At 37.6% G+C, this 15,968-nt stretch overlaps 1 protein-coding gene across 1 annotated transcript in view; it reads left to right on the top strand.

The window, feature by feature from the left end:
- The first annotated feature begins 8,111 nt into the window (after positions 1-8,111).
- LOC105498865 (polypeptide N-acetylgalactosaminyltransferase 1) overlaps positions 8,112-15,968 on the top strand; it is a 58,619-nt gene continuing 50,762 nt past the window's right edge. Inside the window, exon 1 of the mRNA XM_011771238.3 lies at positions 8,112-8,350. Within this exon, the coding sequence (XP_011769540.1) occupies positions 8,212-8,350 (139 nt within the window). The 5' untranslated portion in view covers positions 8,112-8,211. The remainder of the gene's footprint in view (positions 8,351-15,968) is intronic.

Here is a 15,968-nt window from a genome sequence, read left to right as displayed (position 1 = left end):
CACTCCATCCTCCTGCCTCAGCCTCCCGAGTAGCTAGGACTACAGGTGCCAGCCACCATGCCCAGCTAATTTTTTATATTTTTAGTGGAGACGGGGTTTCACTGTATTGGCCAGGATGGTCTCGATCTCCTGATCTCGTGATCCCCCTGCCTCGGCCTCCCAAAGTGCTGGGATTACAGGCGTGAGCCACCATGCCCAGCCAATTTATTTTATATGTTCTAGTTAGTTATTACTACCATATAGGAGCATGACTGATGTTATATGTTCATCTGTATTCATCTGTCTCGATGAAATCAATAATTAGCTCTAATGGTTTATCTATTGATTCTTAAATAATTTCTATGTAGAAATCGTACCATCTGCAGATGATAATTTTGGCTTTTTTCCCCCTAAGCCTTATTTCACTTTCTTGTCTGTTGCTTGGACCTTTAGTATGATGTCAAACTGAAGTGAGGATACATAACTTGCCTTGTTTTAACTGAAGCTCCATCATTAAATATGATGTTTATTGTAGTTTAAAGAATTCCCTTTCTAGTTCTAGTTTGCTGTTGAAGTTTTCTGTTGCTGAGTAATGAATTACCTAAAAGTTTAATGGCTTTAAGCAATGAAGTTATCTCATATTTTCTTTGGATCAGGAATGGAAGAGCAGTGTGTTAGTGCATTTTTACAGTGCTGTGAAGAACTACCTGAGACTGGATAATTTATGAAGAAAAGAGGTTTAATTGACTCACAGTTCCACAGGCTTACCAGGAAGCATGACTAGGAGGCCTCAGGAAACTTACAATCATGGCAGAAGGTGAAGGGGAAGCAAGCATGTCTTACCATGGGGGAGCAGGAGAAAGAAAGAGATGGGGGAAGTCCCACACACTTGTAAACCCTCAGATCTCCTAAGAACTCACTCATTATCACAAGAACAGCAAGGGGAAAATCTGCCCCCATGATCCAGTTACCTCCCTCCAGGTCCCTTTGCCAACACTGGGGATTAGAATTCAACATGAGATTTAGGTGGGGACACAGAGCCAAACTCTATCAAGCAGCTTAGCAGGATATTGGCTCAGGATCTTTCATGAGGTTGTACTCAATCTGTCAGCTGGAGCTGCTGTTATCTGAAGGCTTGCCTGGGGCTGCTTTAAAAGGGGTCCCACTTGCCTGCCTGGCAGCATAATGTTGGTTGTAAGCAGGAGGCTTCAGTTTCTTGCTATGTGGACCTCTCCATGGGAATGCTTAAGCATCCTTCTGACTCTTTCCCCAGAGTGTGATCAGAGAGAGAGCTAGGGGAGGCCATAGAGTGTTTAATGACTCAGTCTTCACTTCCATCATATTCTGTTGGTTAGAATCAAGTCACTAGTAGTCCAGCCCACACTCTCGGAGGAAATTAAATGACACAAAAACTATTTTGTGTGTTTCTTTTAGTCTGTTTGCCCTCACAGAGTAGCATAAGTCAAGGGCTTCTGTCTGAAAATCTTTACCTCAGGCCTCTCCTTTGAGCCCCCGAGTGTGTATCCAAGCAGCCATGGTAGCATCTCTCATTGAAGGTTCAAAGGCAGCTCATACTCAACATGTCCAAAATCACACTTCCCATCTTCTCCCCTCCAAAAATTGGTCCTTTTTCACTGGTCCCCATTTCCATGATTGATACCATTCTCTATCCAGTTGTACAAGCTAGGATTGAGTTTGTCCCGTCATATCTCTTGACTCTTCCCATTTTTATCATCTCCAGCTTCATCTCACATCACAGTTTCCTTTTCTTTTTCTTCAGTTCACTAGCTTTTCAGTGTTGGGCTCCTTTCTGCTATAGAGCCTTTACTATTCACTGCCTATAATGCTTATTTTCCCTCAAACCATGTCTTTCTGAGGGAAGCCTTTTTGACAAAGTCAAATCTATTATAGATGTGTGTAGAGCTGTGTACCTTCTTTCAAAGCAGTTATCACAATTAGAATTTCACATTTATATGATTGATTAATGTCTGCTTCCCTGGAGCCAACTCTGAACTTCATAAGATCAGGGAGTGTGTGCATTTTGTTCCCCTTGTATTCCCTGCATTTGACACATTCCCTACATTTACTGTTTGGGTGATTGAATGAGTTAATAAGTGAATGAATACATTGTTAGATTATAGTTCTGTTTGAGAAATAGAGCAAATAAAATATAAAAATAATAAAATAATCTGGACTCTATTGTGTTAGAGGATAACACTTGTCTTTTTAAGTCTTTTAGTTTTCTTGGCAGAAACTTTAGCTGTTAATTAAATAAATAGATTTGTTGAAGGGTCTCATATGTAATACTTCTGACTGGTTAGTATGATGTAAAAGTAGTGATCCTGGCTCTGGGTGACTGGGAGAATGCTGTGTTCTCAGGAGAGAGGAGTAAAGCATGGATCCAAGAGAATGAAGCTTTGTTTTCTTAGAAAGTTACTATCGAGCTGAGATTCTCTCAAAATTTCTGCAGAGCTTTGGTTAGAAATATGAGGGGTAGGAGAAAATCATTTGGCCCTAGAAAATACTGATTAATCTTCGGGAAAATTTGGCATATCATGATATTAAGAACAGGATCAGGGTTGGGCGTGGTGGTGCATGCCTATAATCCCAGCACTTTGGGAGGCCGAGGCCGGTGGATCACTTGAGACTAGGAATTCCAGAGCAGCCTGGGTAACAAAGTGAGAACCTGTCTCTTACTAAAATAAGAAGAAGAAGAAAAGGAAGGAAGGAAAAAAGGAAGGGAGGGAGGGAGGAAAGAAAAGAAGAGAAAGAAAAGAAAGAAGAAGAAAAGAATTGGATCAGAAGTTTACTGATATGCAAATGGGCCCTGACTTAAGATTTTTTGTCTTTACAAGAGTGTAAAACCATCAGAATTTATAGGTAATGTATGGTATTCAGTAAATTGCATAAGATATTCAATACTTTATTGTAAAATAAGCTTTGTGTTAGATGATTTTGCACAACTATAGGCTAATGTAAGTGTTGTAAGCACATTTAAGGTAGGCTAGGCTAAGCTATAATGTTCTGTTGGTTAGTTGTATTAAAGGCATTTTCGACTTTTGACTTAAAATGTTTTCAACTTATGATGGGTTTATTGGTACATAACCCCATCATAAGTCAGGAAGCATCTGAAATTAATCACTATACTTTGATATTAACTCTACTTTTATAACTTTAAAAATAAGTAGTTAAATGCATTTCAAATGGAAGGTTTTAACTTACTGTGGTTGGAACAAAATAAACAACTTTAAGTTACTTCCAAAATGAATTCTGGTATGCATCTTTTGAGAAAACATAAAACAGTTTCTCTCTTTGTAAAACTGGCATTATTTCTTTGAGATATCCTTTCCCCCATGTTTATTTATTTTTAAGTTGATTGAGATTGAATTTATATATGGTAAAATTCTTTTTAGGTTCAGTTTTATAAGTTTGCCCAGTGGACACAGTTGTATGATCGCCACCCCAAGGAAGTTATGGAATGTTTTCATTGCCACAAATTCATTTATGGGCAATCCCCTATTCCTTTTTCAGCCCTTGGCAGCCACTATTCTGATTTATCGCTGGTTGATGGGTGGTGTTTCATTGTGTAAATATAGTGCAATTTGTTTATCCATTCATCAGATGATGGACATTTGGATTGTTTCCAGATATTGATGATTATAAGTAAGCTGCTATAAAGATTTACGTACAGGGCTTTGTGTGGATATATTTTCCTTTCTTCTGAGTGAACACGAATGGGATTACAGATTCTTATGGGGAGAAACTCAACTGTTTTTCAGAGAGCCTGTACCATTTTGCATTCCCACTGGCATTGTATTAGAGTTCCAGTTGCTCCAATTCCTTTCCAGCACTTGTTATTTTTCTTTCTTCTTTTAGCTGTTTTCATCAGTTCATAGTGGTGTTTCATCGTGGTTATAATTTAATGTTGAACTTCTTTTCATGTTCTCATTTGCCATCTGAAAAAAGTGTTTGGCTTTTTTGGTAAAGTGACAGTTCAGACCTTTTACCCATTTTATTGAATTGTTTGTTTTCTTATTGTGTTCTGACAAATTTTTTATATATTCTGGATACAAGTCATCTATTAGATATGTAATTTATAAATATTTCTCTCAAATTTGTAACTTTATTTTCTTTCAAAGAAAAATTGGAATTTTTAACTTAATCAATAAAAGTGTATCACCTGAGCATAAACAGATATTTTCTTAATGGTGTCTTTTGAAGATTAATTAGGAAGTCCAGTTTTGTTTTTTTTTTTTTTAATGGTTTGTGCTTTTTTGTTCTATCTAGGGAATCTTTGCCTAAGCCAAGGTCTCAGCAGGTTTTATTCTATGTTCTATTCCAGATCTAGTTCAAAAATTTGAGTTAATATTGATATGTGGTATAGGATATGGGCCAATATTTGTGGGGGTTTTTGTATATGGATATCTAATTGTTCTGGGACCATTGAAATAACTATTAACAATGGACTGTGTATGTGTGGGTCTTTTGTAGAGAGCAGGGCTTGGCTTAGTGCTAAGGTTAGCACTCACTGGTGCACTGTTGTCACCAACAATGTTGTCTGTTGTGACAGACAGTGCTTTGGCTGTGCCAAAGATTCCCAGATGATGTTGTCAGTCTTCTCCTCTTGGAAGAGTGGGAAATTGCTCAGGTGAAGGCAACACCAGCAGTCTCTGAAAAATGTGGGATGTTCATTCTTCAAACTTCTTTTGTTTCCTGAACCTTATTAAAGGTCTCTGGGCCAAATGTAAAATTCCTTTTCAGGGCCTCCTAGATTATGGCTCATCTTTTTGAGCAAGGAGATCATGTTATTATTAGTTATTAATGGCTATCATGGACCTAAAAATATGATTTATGACTTAACAATGCATTCATAATTTTGCATCATAACTTTTTATAAAGAAACTGCCCCCATCCCTTTACCTTGAAGAAAAAAACTTCAAAATGTAATTTTAAAAGTCTGATTTTGTAATATATTAATTTTTTCTAGTGATGAAAAATACTGTACCAAAAATATAAAATTGACCTTGAATTTCTTGGATCAAATAATGAAGTCTGAAGACATTTTTAGTATATTACTTTGGGGTTTGATGTCCTATAATCTCTTAAAGGGCGGAAGTTTGTTGTTGGACAGTTCAGCTCTGACTCTTCTCCCCACCTGCTGATTTGTTCTGCGACTGAGCTTTGTGTGCCTTTTGGAACAAGGACTTGGATTTCTTTGTATCCTTCATTTCAAGGACAGTGAAGGACACACAAAAGTTGCTTAGTAAGTGGAGAATAAGGAATAACTTTACAATAATGGTGGCAATAAAGGTAGCAATTCATTCCTTAAATACAGTGTACTAGCTTTCATTAAACAAATTGAAATAATAATTATTTAATTATATATGAAAACTAGAATCTTACCTGCAATGCGTCATGCAAATTAACAATCTTTTAAACAACTCTTTAGAAAGAAAAATTATCTGCCATATTTAAATAAATGTTTTTTCATTCTTTTACATCTTATATATTTGGCAACATACTTGGAACTTTATCTTCAATTTTCTAAAGACATAAGTAGCTTTATTTTTTTTTCTTGAACATAAACAACAGAGTAAAAAAAATTCAAGTTCCTTACATGTTATTTGCTCTTCACCAGATTTCTTTCTGATACAGTTATGCTGTTTTAAATGAATCTCAAAGAAACATCTCTTGTGCCGTTTTGTCTTTTTCTTTCCTTCTTCATTTAGAAGATGTTTTCTAAGAGTTTTCTCTGAAGCTTGTAGAGCTGAGCAAGCCTTCTATGACCTCATTCTCTTGCGGGGAACAGTAATAGAAACCGCAAATTACCAGTGGCTTTGTCCTAAGAGCCAAACCCTGTGGACATTCTTTCTTTGTTATCTCAGCCTCATAGAGGGTCTAACATGGCTTATCCATACTCCTTCCTTCCTCTGACTTCTAATGCCTTTCTCAGAGGGGTCTGTCTTCTGCAGTATGTGGAAAGTGATGGGTTTCCTGGAGTTTCAGCCCCTTCTTTTCTCTGCCTTCTTCGTTGGCCACCTCGTCCCCTCTGCTGACCCCGGCTGCTGCTTGTGTATGTATGTTTAACAAACCTGCCTTTTCACATCAGACTCAGTTACTCCCCTGACTGCCTGTTGACACCTCGACTTGAGGCCCCTCACATTCAGTGTGAACTAACTCAACTCTTGATTTAGTCCGTATTTCCTTTCATTATTGTATTACCATCATCCATCTAGCTAGTTATCTTGGCCTTAAATCTGGGAATCATTTTTTTGCCTCTCCTTTATCTTCCTTTCTCCTCATACCCCATGTAGAATGTGCCAGACACCCCTCTTCTCCCAAACACTTCCCCTTCACTGCACTTCACCTTCAATCTTAAAAGCTAATTGCGCAACCTTGCAAAACTTAAGTAGAAGTAGATGAAAAGGTACATTTACATTTAACTATTCTGCAGGCATTTTTTAAAAATAGGATTTTAGAGACCGTAAAACCACATTTGAAATTCAGATATTGCACCAGCAGTGAGGCTGCTCTGCCAGTGATCAAAAGAGGCAGCTTTTCATATGAAATAACACAAAATATAAATGTATGTATGTAGTTTATCTGGTGAGAACTGTTGTTCCTTGACATTGTACACTCTAATGCTTTAGGTTTTCCCCTCACCTCAGTTACCATAGTTATCAGTAGTTGCTCACTACAGGTGACCCAGTATCAGGTATTGAGTAAGCATGATTTTCAGGTAAGAACATGACAGTAGCATCCTTGTTTTCATCTTGCAGTCGGGGAGTATTGGTTTGGTGAAAGGAGGAATATGGCAAGTGATCAAAGTCCCTAGAGAGATGAGCATAAATAATGACTTTACATTTATAAGTATCACTTAGTGTTTTCTCAGGTTGCTCTCTAGCAACCCTTGTGAAGTAGGCAAGAACTGCTGTATGTATTTCATGGATAAACTACAGGCCTGCCCTGAATTGTTCACGTAAGTGCATCTCTGATGGCCACCATGGAACTTGTTGCATAAAGTTGTCCTTGTAAGAAGCTGCTACCTTGCCCACACTCTGGTCCGTCCAGGGCGTCTGCATTTGTAGCTTTCAGCATGGACACAGTGCGAACTCTTGTTTCCTCACTCCACTTCATAGGAATGCACTTGGTTTATATTTCCCCTGGTCTTCAGTGACACAGGCTTTGAGCCTCAGAGTCAGCTGCTGAGCGGGAGATTCTCCACCTCTCTGAGGTCTCTCAGGCTGCTTCAGCATGCTCCAGGATGAATTCCTTATGCTTAAGACGCCTATGCTCAAACTATCCCAAATGACTTTTCAAAATTGTTAACAGTTCCTCTAGTCATTTTCTCATCATGGTATAGCATGATAAAGGGAGATAGCAGGGTGGGAAATGGAAACTAAAAACAGGGAAGTGTATAAAATTGTCAGAGCCAAGACTAAATGTCAGATCTTATGACATATACTTTTCTTTCCCATTTTACTTTCCACGAATCTGTTTCCTGAATGATTGGTGACTGTTGCAGTTTTAGATTGAGATTCAGTGTAAAAGAGGAATGAGAGTTAGCTCGGGAAGCTACTGTAGTGCAGGCTCCAAGGAGAACTCTTATTAATTCTTGAGCCTGGGTACTGAATGCGGACAGTTGAAATGCACTTGGAATCACTAGTTGCCTAATCCCCTATGGTAATTAATAGCTTAACTTTTGCCTTAACACATAATGTAGCAATTGAGTAGAAAGGTAGTTAAGACCCAGGTGTTTGATGAGTGTGAAATAGTAGCTCACTGTTGTTTTAATTTGCATTTCCTAATTGTAGGGAATTGAGCACTTTTCTACGTGTTTGTTGGCTGTTAGGTTTCCGTTCTGCAAAGTACCTGTTTATATCCTTTACCTGTTTTCCTATTGGATTGTTGTATATTGATTTGTAGGAATTATTTATGTAGTCCTGATACTCTTTATATATTTTATAAGCATTTTTCCAAGTCTGATTTTCAAACATAGTCTTCATAGTGAAATTTCTTATTCTTAATGAAATTAATAATTTATAGTATTTAATGTTTATAATATTAAATTAATTTTATAATTCACTTTTGAGGTTCTGAATTTTTAAGTTAATCTTTTTTCCTTTCTTTGTAGGGTATGAATGTGATTTCTGATGAAACTGGATTGGAATAATTTTCATCTTTGTATATTTATATATATATTTTTAAATTTTGCATTTGACTTAAAGTGCCATGAGAAAATTTGCATACTGCAAGGTGGTCCTAGCCACCTCCTTGATTTGGGTACTCTTGGATATGTTCCTGCTGCTTTACTTCAGTGAATGCAACAAATGTGATGAAAAAAAGGAGAGAGGACTTCCTGCTGGGGATGGTGAGTGACATTTTATAATACAGCTGTTTTAATCAGTATATCACTGGTTTTTACTAACTAATTTGGGTAATATAAAATTTTAACTTTTTTAGATTAACAGATGTCCCTGACTTCCTGTAGGAGATACGATGATCATATTGATAGTTCTCAAATGGGTTCATCCAACACTTAAAAGCATTGAAGTATCATGTATAGAATTGCTAAATTCGACTTTTGTGTTCAATATTCAGTGTAGTTAATTTCTTACAAGTTACTTTATGTTACTTAATAATGTGGGTATCTCATAGTTGGGCATATCAAAGTTGTACAGAAGATTAGTCTAATGCTGAGTGGAGCATTAAAATTGCATTATAAGGTATCAAAAGCGATTACTCCAGCCCTCCCATCTCAGTCCTAAGGGGAAGAAGTTTTTATAGATAGATGTGATCTGGAGAGGTTTTTGTTGTTGTTGTTAATGTTGTAGATAGCTCCAGTTAGTACTTCTAGGGAGAACTTTTAAAAAGATTGGGTGATAGACTAGAGGCTGGAGTGAGATCATTGCAATATCTAGTATGGAAAGGAAAGAAAATATACAAATATAAAGGAGGGAGGGAATAGGTAGTACTGATATTTTTGTCAGAGGACTTTGGAAAATTCAGTTTTAAACTCCTTTTATTCAACAAACAAATTCTTTTTTTTTTTTTTTTTCATTTTTAACCATAATGAAAATGACTGCATTGCAGGAGTCAGTAATCCAGTTGTTGTGGGCTCTGAACTCTGTGATTAGTTATAGAATACATGGCTGTACAGCAGTTCTACTATTTTTAGAAATTATATACAAATAATTACTCTTTCAACATGTTTTAAGCATATAGCCACATTTAAATTTTTTGCACTTTTATAATGAGAAGGGTTTTGATCCCCCAAAACTTACAATAGAAAAAAATATTAATTTGTATTGTTAACTGTACCAACTTAACTGTAATTGTTATATGTGGGCTTACATAACTGGTTCTATTTATATCTTCCTGGGAAATCTGCCTAAAATTAGGCTCAGTTGCTAGCACTGAATTCCAGTAATGCCTAGGCTAATTCTTAACTAAATTTTCACTTTTTTGAAAGGTTTTAATACATTTTTCATCCAAAGTCAGCCTGTTAGTTTGTATATTTACTTTATAGCTCTGCTGTTTAGTATCTTTGTTGGGTGACAAAATGTTGCCTCCTTAACTGTTGCTAGAGCTGTACTCATGCCATCTGTGTTTAAATCAAAGAACAGGTATTACCATTCATCAGTCAGAAACTTGAGTATTCTTTTCCCAAACAGAATGGAATAAATTTCCCCTCACCCTACCTTAATTCATTGCCATTTATAATAAGCTCCTGGTGTTCTATCTTAAATGTAAAGACTTGACAATGAGAAAGAATAGGCTCTGTAGCATGTGAAGATTCACTTGAATGTTTTTTTGACTTTTATATGTGCTGGGCAAGGTACTAGGTTTTGTTGATACACAGTTGAACAAAAAAATAAGACAAAATTCCTCCCTTCAGGGAACTCACAGTCTAATGGAAGAGAAATAACAACAGTAAATACCAGTATACTAAATATCACTTTAGGAATATGCACAAGAGTAGAAAGGAAGGAACGCCTTGGGGTGTCTGAGAAGCTGCAGTAAGGAAGTATGTTCCAGCTGAGTATCAGCTTGAGCAGGTGTTTGTTAGGTCTGTTGGGAGAGGGGAAGACCTTCCAAGCAAAGGAAAGAAGGATGTGCAAGATTAGCAAGTGAGAACAGAGTTGATAGGAGAACAAGAGCACAGGATGAAGCTTGGGAGATGGCAGAGGCCATGTCACACAAGGCCTTTTATGGCATTGTAGGGATTTTGGACTTCATCTGTAGACAGCGGTATGGTGCTGAAGCATTTTAAACAAGGGAGTAAGGCCTGATTGGACCTGGACTTCTGGAAGAATGCTTTAGTGGTCATGTGACTGATGGACTGGAAGAGAACGAGGCAGGTAGCGATACCAGTCTGAGACTGTTGTGAGAATTTGGAAAAGAGCTTGGAACAGACACTAAAATGACATTGGAGACGGAGAGGAAATGAATATATATGAAAAGTATTTAAGTAGTGGAATTTACATAACCTGGGGAGCCATTGAATATAGGGAATAAGAGAAAGAGAAAAGGCTAAGGTGGCTTTCATGTCTCCATGGTTGGAAGAATTGATGTTCCTCAGAAGAGGAGCAGCTTTGATAAAAAGGTGGATGCGTGAAGTTGAATTTGGATTTTTTTTTTTCATTTTTCTTATTTATTTATTTATGAATGAGATGGAGTGTCGCTCTGTCACCAAGGCTGGAGTGCAGTGGCACAATCTTGGCCCACTGCAACATCTGCCTCCTGGATTCAAGCAATTCTCCTGCCTCAGCCTCTTGAGTAGCTTGGGTTACAGGCGCATGCCACCACACCCAGCTAATTTTTGTATTTTTAGCAGAGACGGGGTTTCACCATGTTGGCCAGGCTGTTCTCGAACTCCTGACCTCAGGTGATCCACCTGCCTCGGCCTCCCAAAGGGCTGGGATTACAGGTATGAACAACTGCACCCAACCTCAGTTTGGAATATATAACTTTGAGGAACTGGTAGAGATGTTCTGCAGTAGAGGATGGTCAAGATGGAGAAAACAGATGGGAATTTAAGCCTTGTCTATACATGAGGCTGTGCACGGTATGTGTAGAGTTGGAAGACACAGACTCCCTGTTGGAGAGCCCCTCCTGGAGGGTCACTGAAGGAAGAGAAGGCTTCCCGAGAAGTCAGAGTAGAATGAAAAGCCCCAAGGAGTAGGTCATAGAAGCCCAGTCAAGGGTGGTGTTTGCTCAGAGATTTTACCTGAGATAAAGTGTTTCTGATAGGTTTGGTATAGGGCTTCTCGTGACCCTAGCAAGTGTCATTTCAGGGATGGTAACTGTGGAAGTCAGTGGATTCTGGATTCGATATACCAGAGAAACAGTAGGGATATGGCTGTTCTTTAGGAAGCTTCAGCATGAAGGGAAGCGTGTAGTATACAGTAGTTATAAGAGAGAAATGGAGCCGAAGTTGGTTTTCTATGTATTTATTATTATTTGTATATGTTCAGGAAGAGGTTTAAACTATAGGGGAAAGGAGGGATACTTGAAAGAACAAATTCTCAGCAGATGAGACAGTGTGGTATCAGAATCGTGAAAAGGATTCTCCTCAAAGAGCATTCACAGATTATTACAATTTTGACAACCACTAGTGGTGTAAGTTTCAAAGAAAAAGACTGGGTTTTGTACAGAAGTACAAGCTAAAGGAGCAATAATCTGAAAGTAGCAATGTAGAGGTATGAGATGGCATCATTGCCTCTGGAGGAAAGGAGAATGAATCATTCTCCCAGAAACAGTTGGTTAATGGACTCTGGAGGAGAGCTAGACTTCAGTTAAGTCTGAAGATGGAGCCTGTGTGTTGTGGAGACCAGACAGTGGAGAGACTTTACAACAGCCTGGGGGTGTCAGGGTGTTCAGGGCACAGACTGAGAAGGACGTCCCAGTGTGAGAGAAGGGCTGAGCAGCCGGAGGGAAAGTACATAGCTAAGGGGAGATAATCTTTGAGGTCCATGGTAGTCTTAAGGGGAGAAATGATTAGGGGAAGAGCACAGTTGATGCTAATAAGCAACAGTTTGAAAAATCTGCTTTAATGTGAAGTTTCAGTGCAACAGGTGCTGAGAGGTCCTAAGTCTTCAGAGCCCAGAAGTTATTAAGGTTCTGCTAGTGAAAAATTGCTGTGGTGAATTTGAAGAGATGTTTACTAAAGAGGATCAGGGAGAGGGGATGGGTAATGGCACCAAGGATGCCAACTTTCTAGTGGAATTAACATGTGCATGACCTCAGAGTTTCCCTCTTTTTTTTTTTTTTTTTTTTTTTAAAGACGGAGTCTTACTCTGTCACCCAGGCTGGAGTGTGATGGCACGATCTCGGCTCACTGCAACCTCTGCCTCCTGGGTTCAAGCGATTCTTCTGCCCCAGTCTCCCGAGTTGCTGGGATTACAGGCAACCGCCACCACGCCCAGCTAATTTTTGTATTTTTAGTAGAGTCGTGGTTTCACCATGTTGGCCAGGCTGGTCTTGAACTCCTGACCTCAGTTGATCTGCCTGCTTCGGCCTCCCAAAGTGCTGGGATTACAGGTGTGAGCCACCATGCCTGGCATCGAAGTCTCTCTTGATAGAACACATAGGGCCTCCTGGATCTTTGTTTTGAAACAACCAAAACAACAACAAAAAGCACTGAGCATTATAACACTCCAGAGTGACTGTTTCAATATTGGAAGCACCTAATTTCTGAATGTTCTACTTTACAGCTCTGATTTCGGTGAAATTTAGCAAATTCTACTCTCTCTGGTGTGAAAAAAAGTTTCCTAGGTTTGAATAGAATGGATTGATGTCATTGTGATAGTGCTGAAGGCTTCCTGTAACGTTGTTGTTGATATGCTGTACTTAAAGAGTTTTCTAAGATTCTTCTATTTACCTGTTACTTGCCTGCTTCAAGGAATAGTGGGCCAGACTTTGGTGATTCCAGAGGGGTTTGTTTTTTTCTGAGTAGTTCTCTTATAGGTCTATACTTGTATTTTATACCTAAGGCTATCTGAAAATAGCAGAGTTCTCCTGCTGCTAGAGTTAGATTGGGCTCCCTTGAAAGAATACGAGTGGTGGGGATTATGGCCTAGGAATATTTTTACTACTCTTCTGCTTACCAGAATTAGCTCATTTATCCACTTTATGGATTTGGGTGTTATATAGAGTGTTCAGTGTTTTTAAAGATGCAGTTTCAAGTAGTGATTGATTCTTCCTGTCAGTACTGCATTTTTAGATCATTAAAATATTAATTATTTAACTTTTCATGTACTTATGCTGGAATTATTTCAACTGTTGAACATTAGGAAGCCTTGGAGAACATGGTTTATAGAAAAAACTTCCAATGGTTAAAAACTATAAAATATTACTAGTAAAGGCTATAATAATTTCATAACAAATTTTTAAGTGTTGATATTTATATATGCAGCACAGGTAAATTGAACATGAAATTGGAAATTGACAAGGATGTTGAAGTAGCAGAAAGTTACCAGTGAAAGTTATAGATGATATTTTGATGTTTAAAAAATCAGTGTGCTGCATTTTATTGCATCTTACGTACCTTTGTTTATAGAATATTCTGTATACCACTGTAAAAGTGATAACATTCTAGTTACCATTGTGAGCCACATTCCAATTTCAGAGATGTTAAAATGTAGGAGGAAACATTTTGAAATAGTGAAATATAGTGCATAAAGACAGTAAAGATGTTAATTGTATAGTAAGATCAGAAAATAGTTTTGGAAAAATGATTTTAGCCTTTTATTAGTATATTTACCCCCCAAAAAGAAGTCATATAACTTTGTACCTCTTTACTTTCATGAGAGAAACACACATAAGAAATTTGAAAAATACCTTAAAGTGTATTCAAAGGCATGCCAGTGGTTTATGTATGTTAATCTTATTTGGAGACTTTCAGAGTGAACCTCTGGTTTTCTTGGTAAATACCTTTTCTAAATCATGATACTTATCTACAGTGTCATGTAAATAAAACTTAACTGAAGTATATAATAAAATGTGTTTGTTCTCACATAATACTTTGGAATGACACCTTTGTCCCTCCCTTGTCAAAGTGATTCGATTCTTAGAAATGAGCTGCATGTGGAATTTTATGCAAAGATATTTTATTTAGTTCATGAAATGACATCCAAACTCATTTCAGTTTCTTTCTAATAAAATTTTCACAGAACTAACTTGTAATATACATAGAAGACTGGCAGTAGAGTACATGGAAACTTAATGCTTACCATCTTTTTAGTTGCTTTCCAATACTGTAAATGCATTAATAATAGCATATATTCACTAACCACATGCATTTCATCCAAACTCGTTTGCCAAGAAAATTCGTTTAATGACAAATTTAATTCTGTAGGATATTGTAATTTCTTATTAATAATTAGAGTATTGTGGATTCTCTAAGTCATGCAGTAGACATATAACTTTTGATTAATGGTAATTTTAAATGTGGCTCTGAAATTTCATATGTAACGGTAGGTTAGAGTACATAATGCAGGTACTGTGTTAGATTTTCAGATTATTAATAAATATCAGGTGATGAAATGTGCAAAATATTTCATCAGCAGGATTGTATATGCTGTACATTTTTGCCTCATCCTTTAAGATCGCAAGACCGACTTTAAGTTTCTGGTTATATAGTTTCATATGTAATAAGCAATTAAGTTTATGTTTTGTAGTATTTATAGTAATAATTTCTCCAGTCGTCCTTAATGCCCCTCCTCCACCTTGAAAATTCTCAAACAGAAACAAAAGTAGAGAGAATAGAAAATTATGGCTGGGCACAGTGGCTCACACCTGTAATCCCAGCCCTTTGGGCGGCGAGGTGAGTGGATCACCTGAGGTCAGGAGTTCAAGACCAGTCTGGCCAACATGGTGGAAACCCATTTCTACTGAAAATACAAAAATTAGCCAGATATGGTGGTGCACGTATGTAATCCCACCTACTGGAGAGGCTGAGACAGGAGGATCACTTGAATCTGAGAGGCAAAGGTTGCAGTGAGCCAGGATTGTACCACTGCACTCTAGTCTGGGTGACAGAGTGAGACTCTGTCTCAAAAAACAAACAAACAAAATTTGAACTCTCATAGATCCATCATCTGGCCTCAAGAGTTGTCAACTCATGGCTAGTTTTGTGGCATGGATACCTCTTTCTCTTTGTCTCCCTCCGACCTGTTTTGTTGTTGAAGAAGAAATTGAGGTATTTCTCATTTCCAGTTTCCTGCAGTCTGGATTTGCATCCCTTTAATGGTGCATGTCATGTGCCTTTGTCTCACATATTTCCTGTGAATTAGGTCTAGAGGCTTGATCAGGTTGAGGATCTTTTTCCCCCTAGCAAAAACACAGATGGTATATGTATACGTTAATACTCTTCATTTAAAAATTGAGCAGCGTGAAAACGTTTCTATTTTCATTTTTCTGTAACGCATTATTTTATACTAAAATAGGGCATGGGTAACAGAAGGATATTTATAATCAGGGCCACTAGATGTCTCCCACCTACTCTTTATGTTTTCTGTGCCATCCACAAAAGATCTTTGTCACCTTCAGACCTCTGCTGGTTCCTTTTGACCCCTGATATACCAGTCCCAAAATCTGTTGGTTGTTCTTTACTTTCGGAGGAGACTGGCAAGTAGAAATGACTATACGAGTTTTACAATTTATGATTTTTAAAGCTTTAAAGCTTATTTTGTATGGAGCATTGCACTTCTGTATTTGTATTATAGTTTTTACTACACTTGTTGATGATTTTTGTCATTGAGAATTTAAAAAAATTCTACCAACCATTATATTTAAGGAGCTTACTTACTGGGCAAATATTAGGCAGGACTTGTTTTTAAAAACTTGTTTTTACTTGAGTTTCCTATAATTTTTAAAGTGATTTGTTCCTCATAAAAACACAGTTTATCCTGAGAACAGGGGAAAACTAATGCACACTTTTTTCATCATCATTCTCTGAAATCTGTTTTTAAATTCTGGACATGGTT

This window comes from Macaca nemestrina, chromosome 19, assembly GCF_043159975.1.
Source record: "Macaca nemestrina isolate mMacNem1 chromosome 19, mMacNem.hap1, whole genome shotgun sequence".
Taxonomy (NCBI): Eukaryota; Metazoa; Chordata; class Mammalia; order Primates; family Cercopithecidae; genus Macaca; species Macaca nemestrina.
This window is presented reverse-complemented; position numbering and strand designations above follow the sequence as displayed.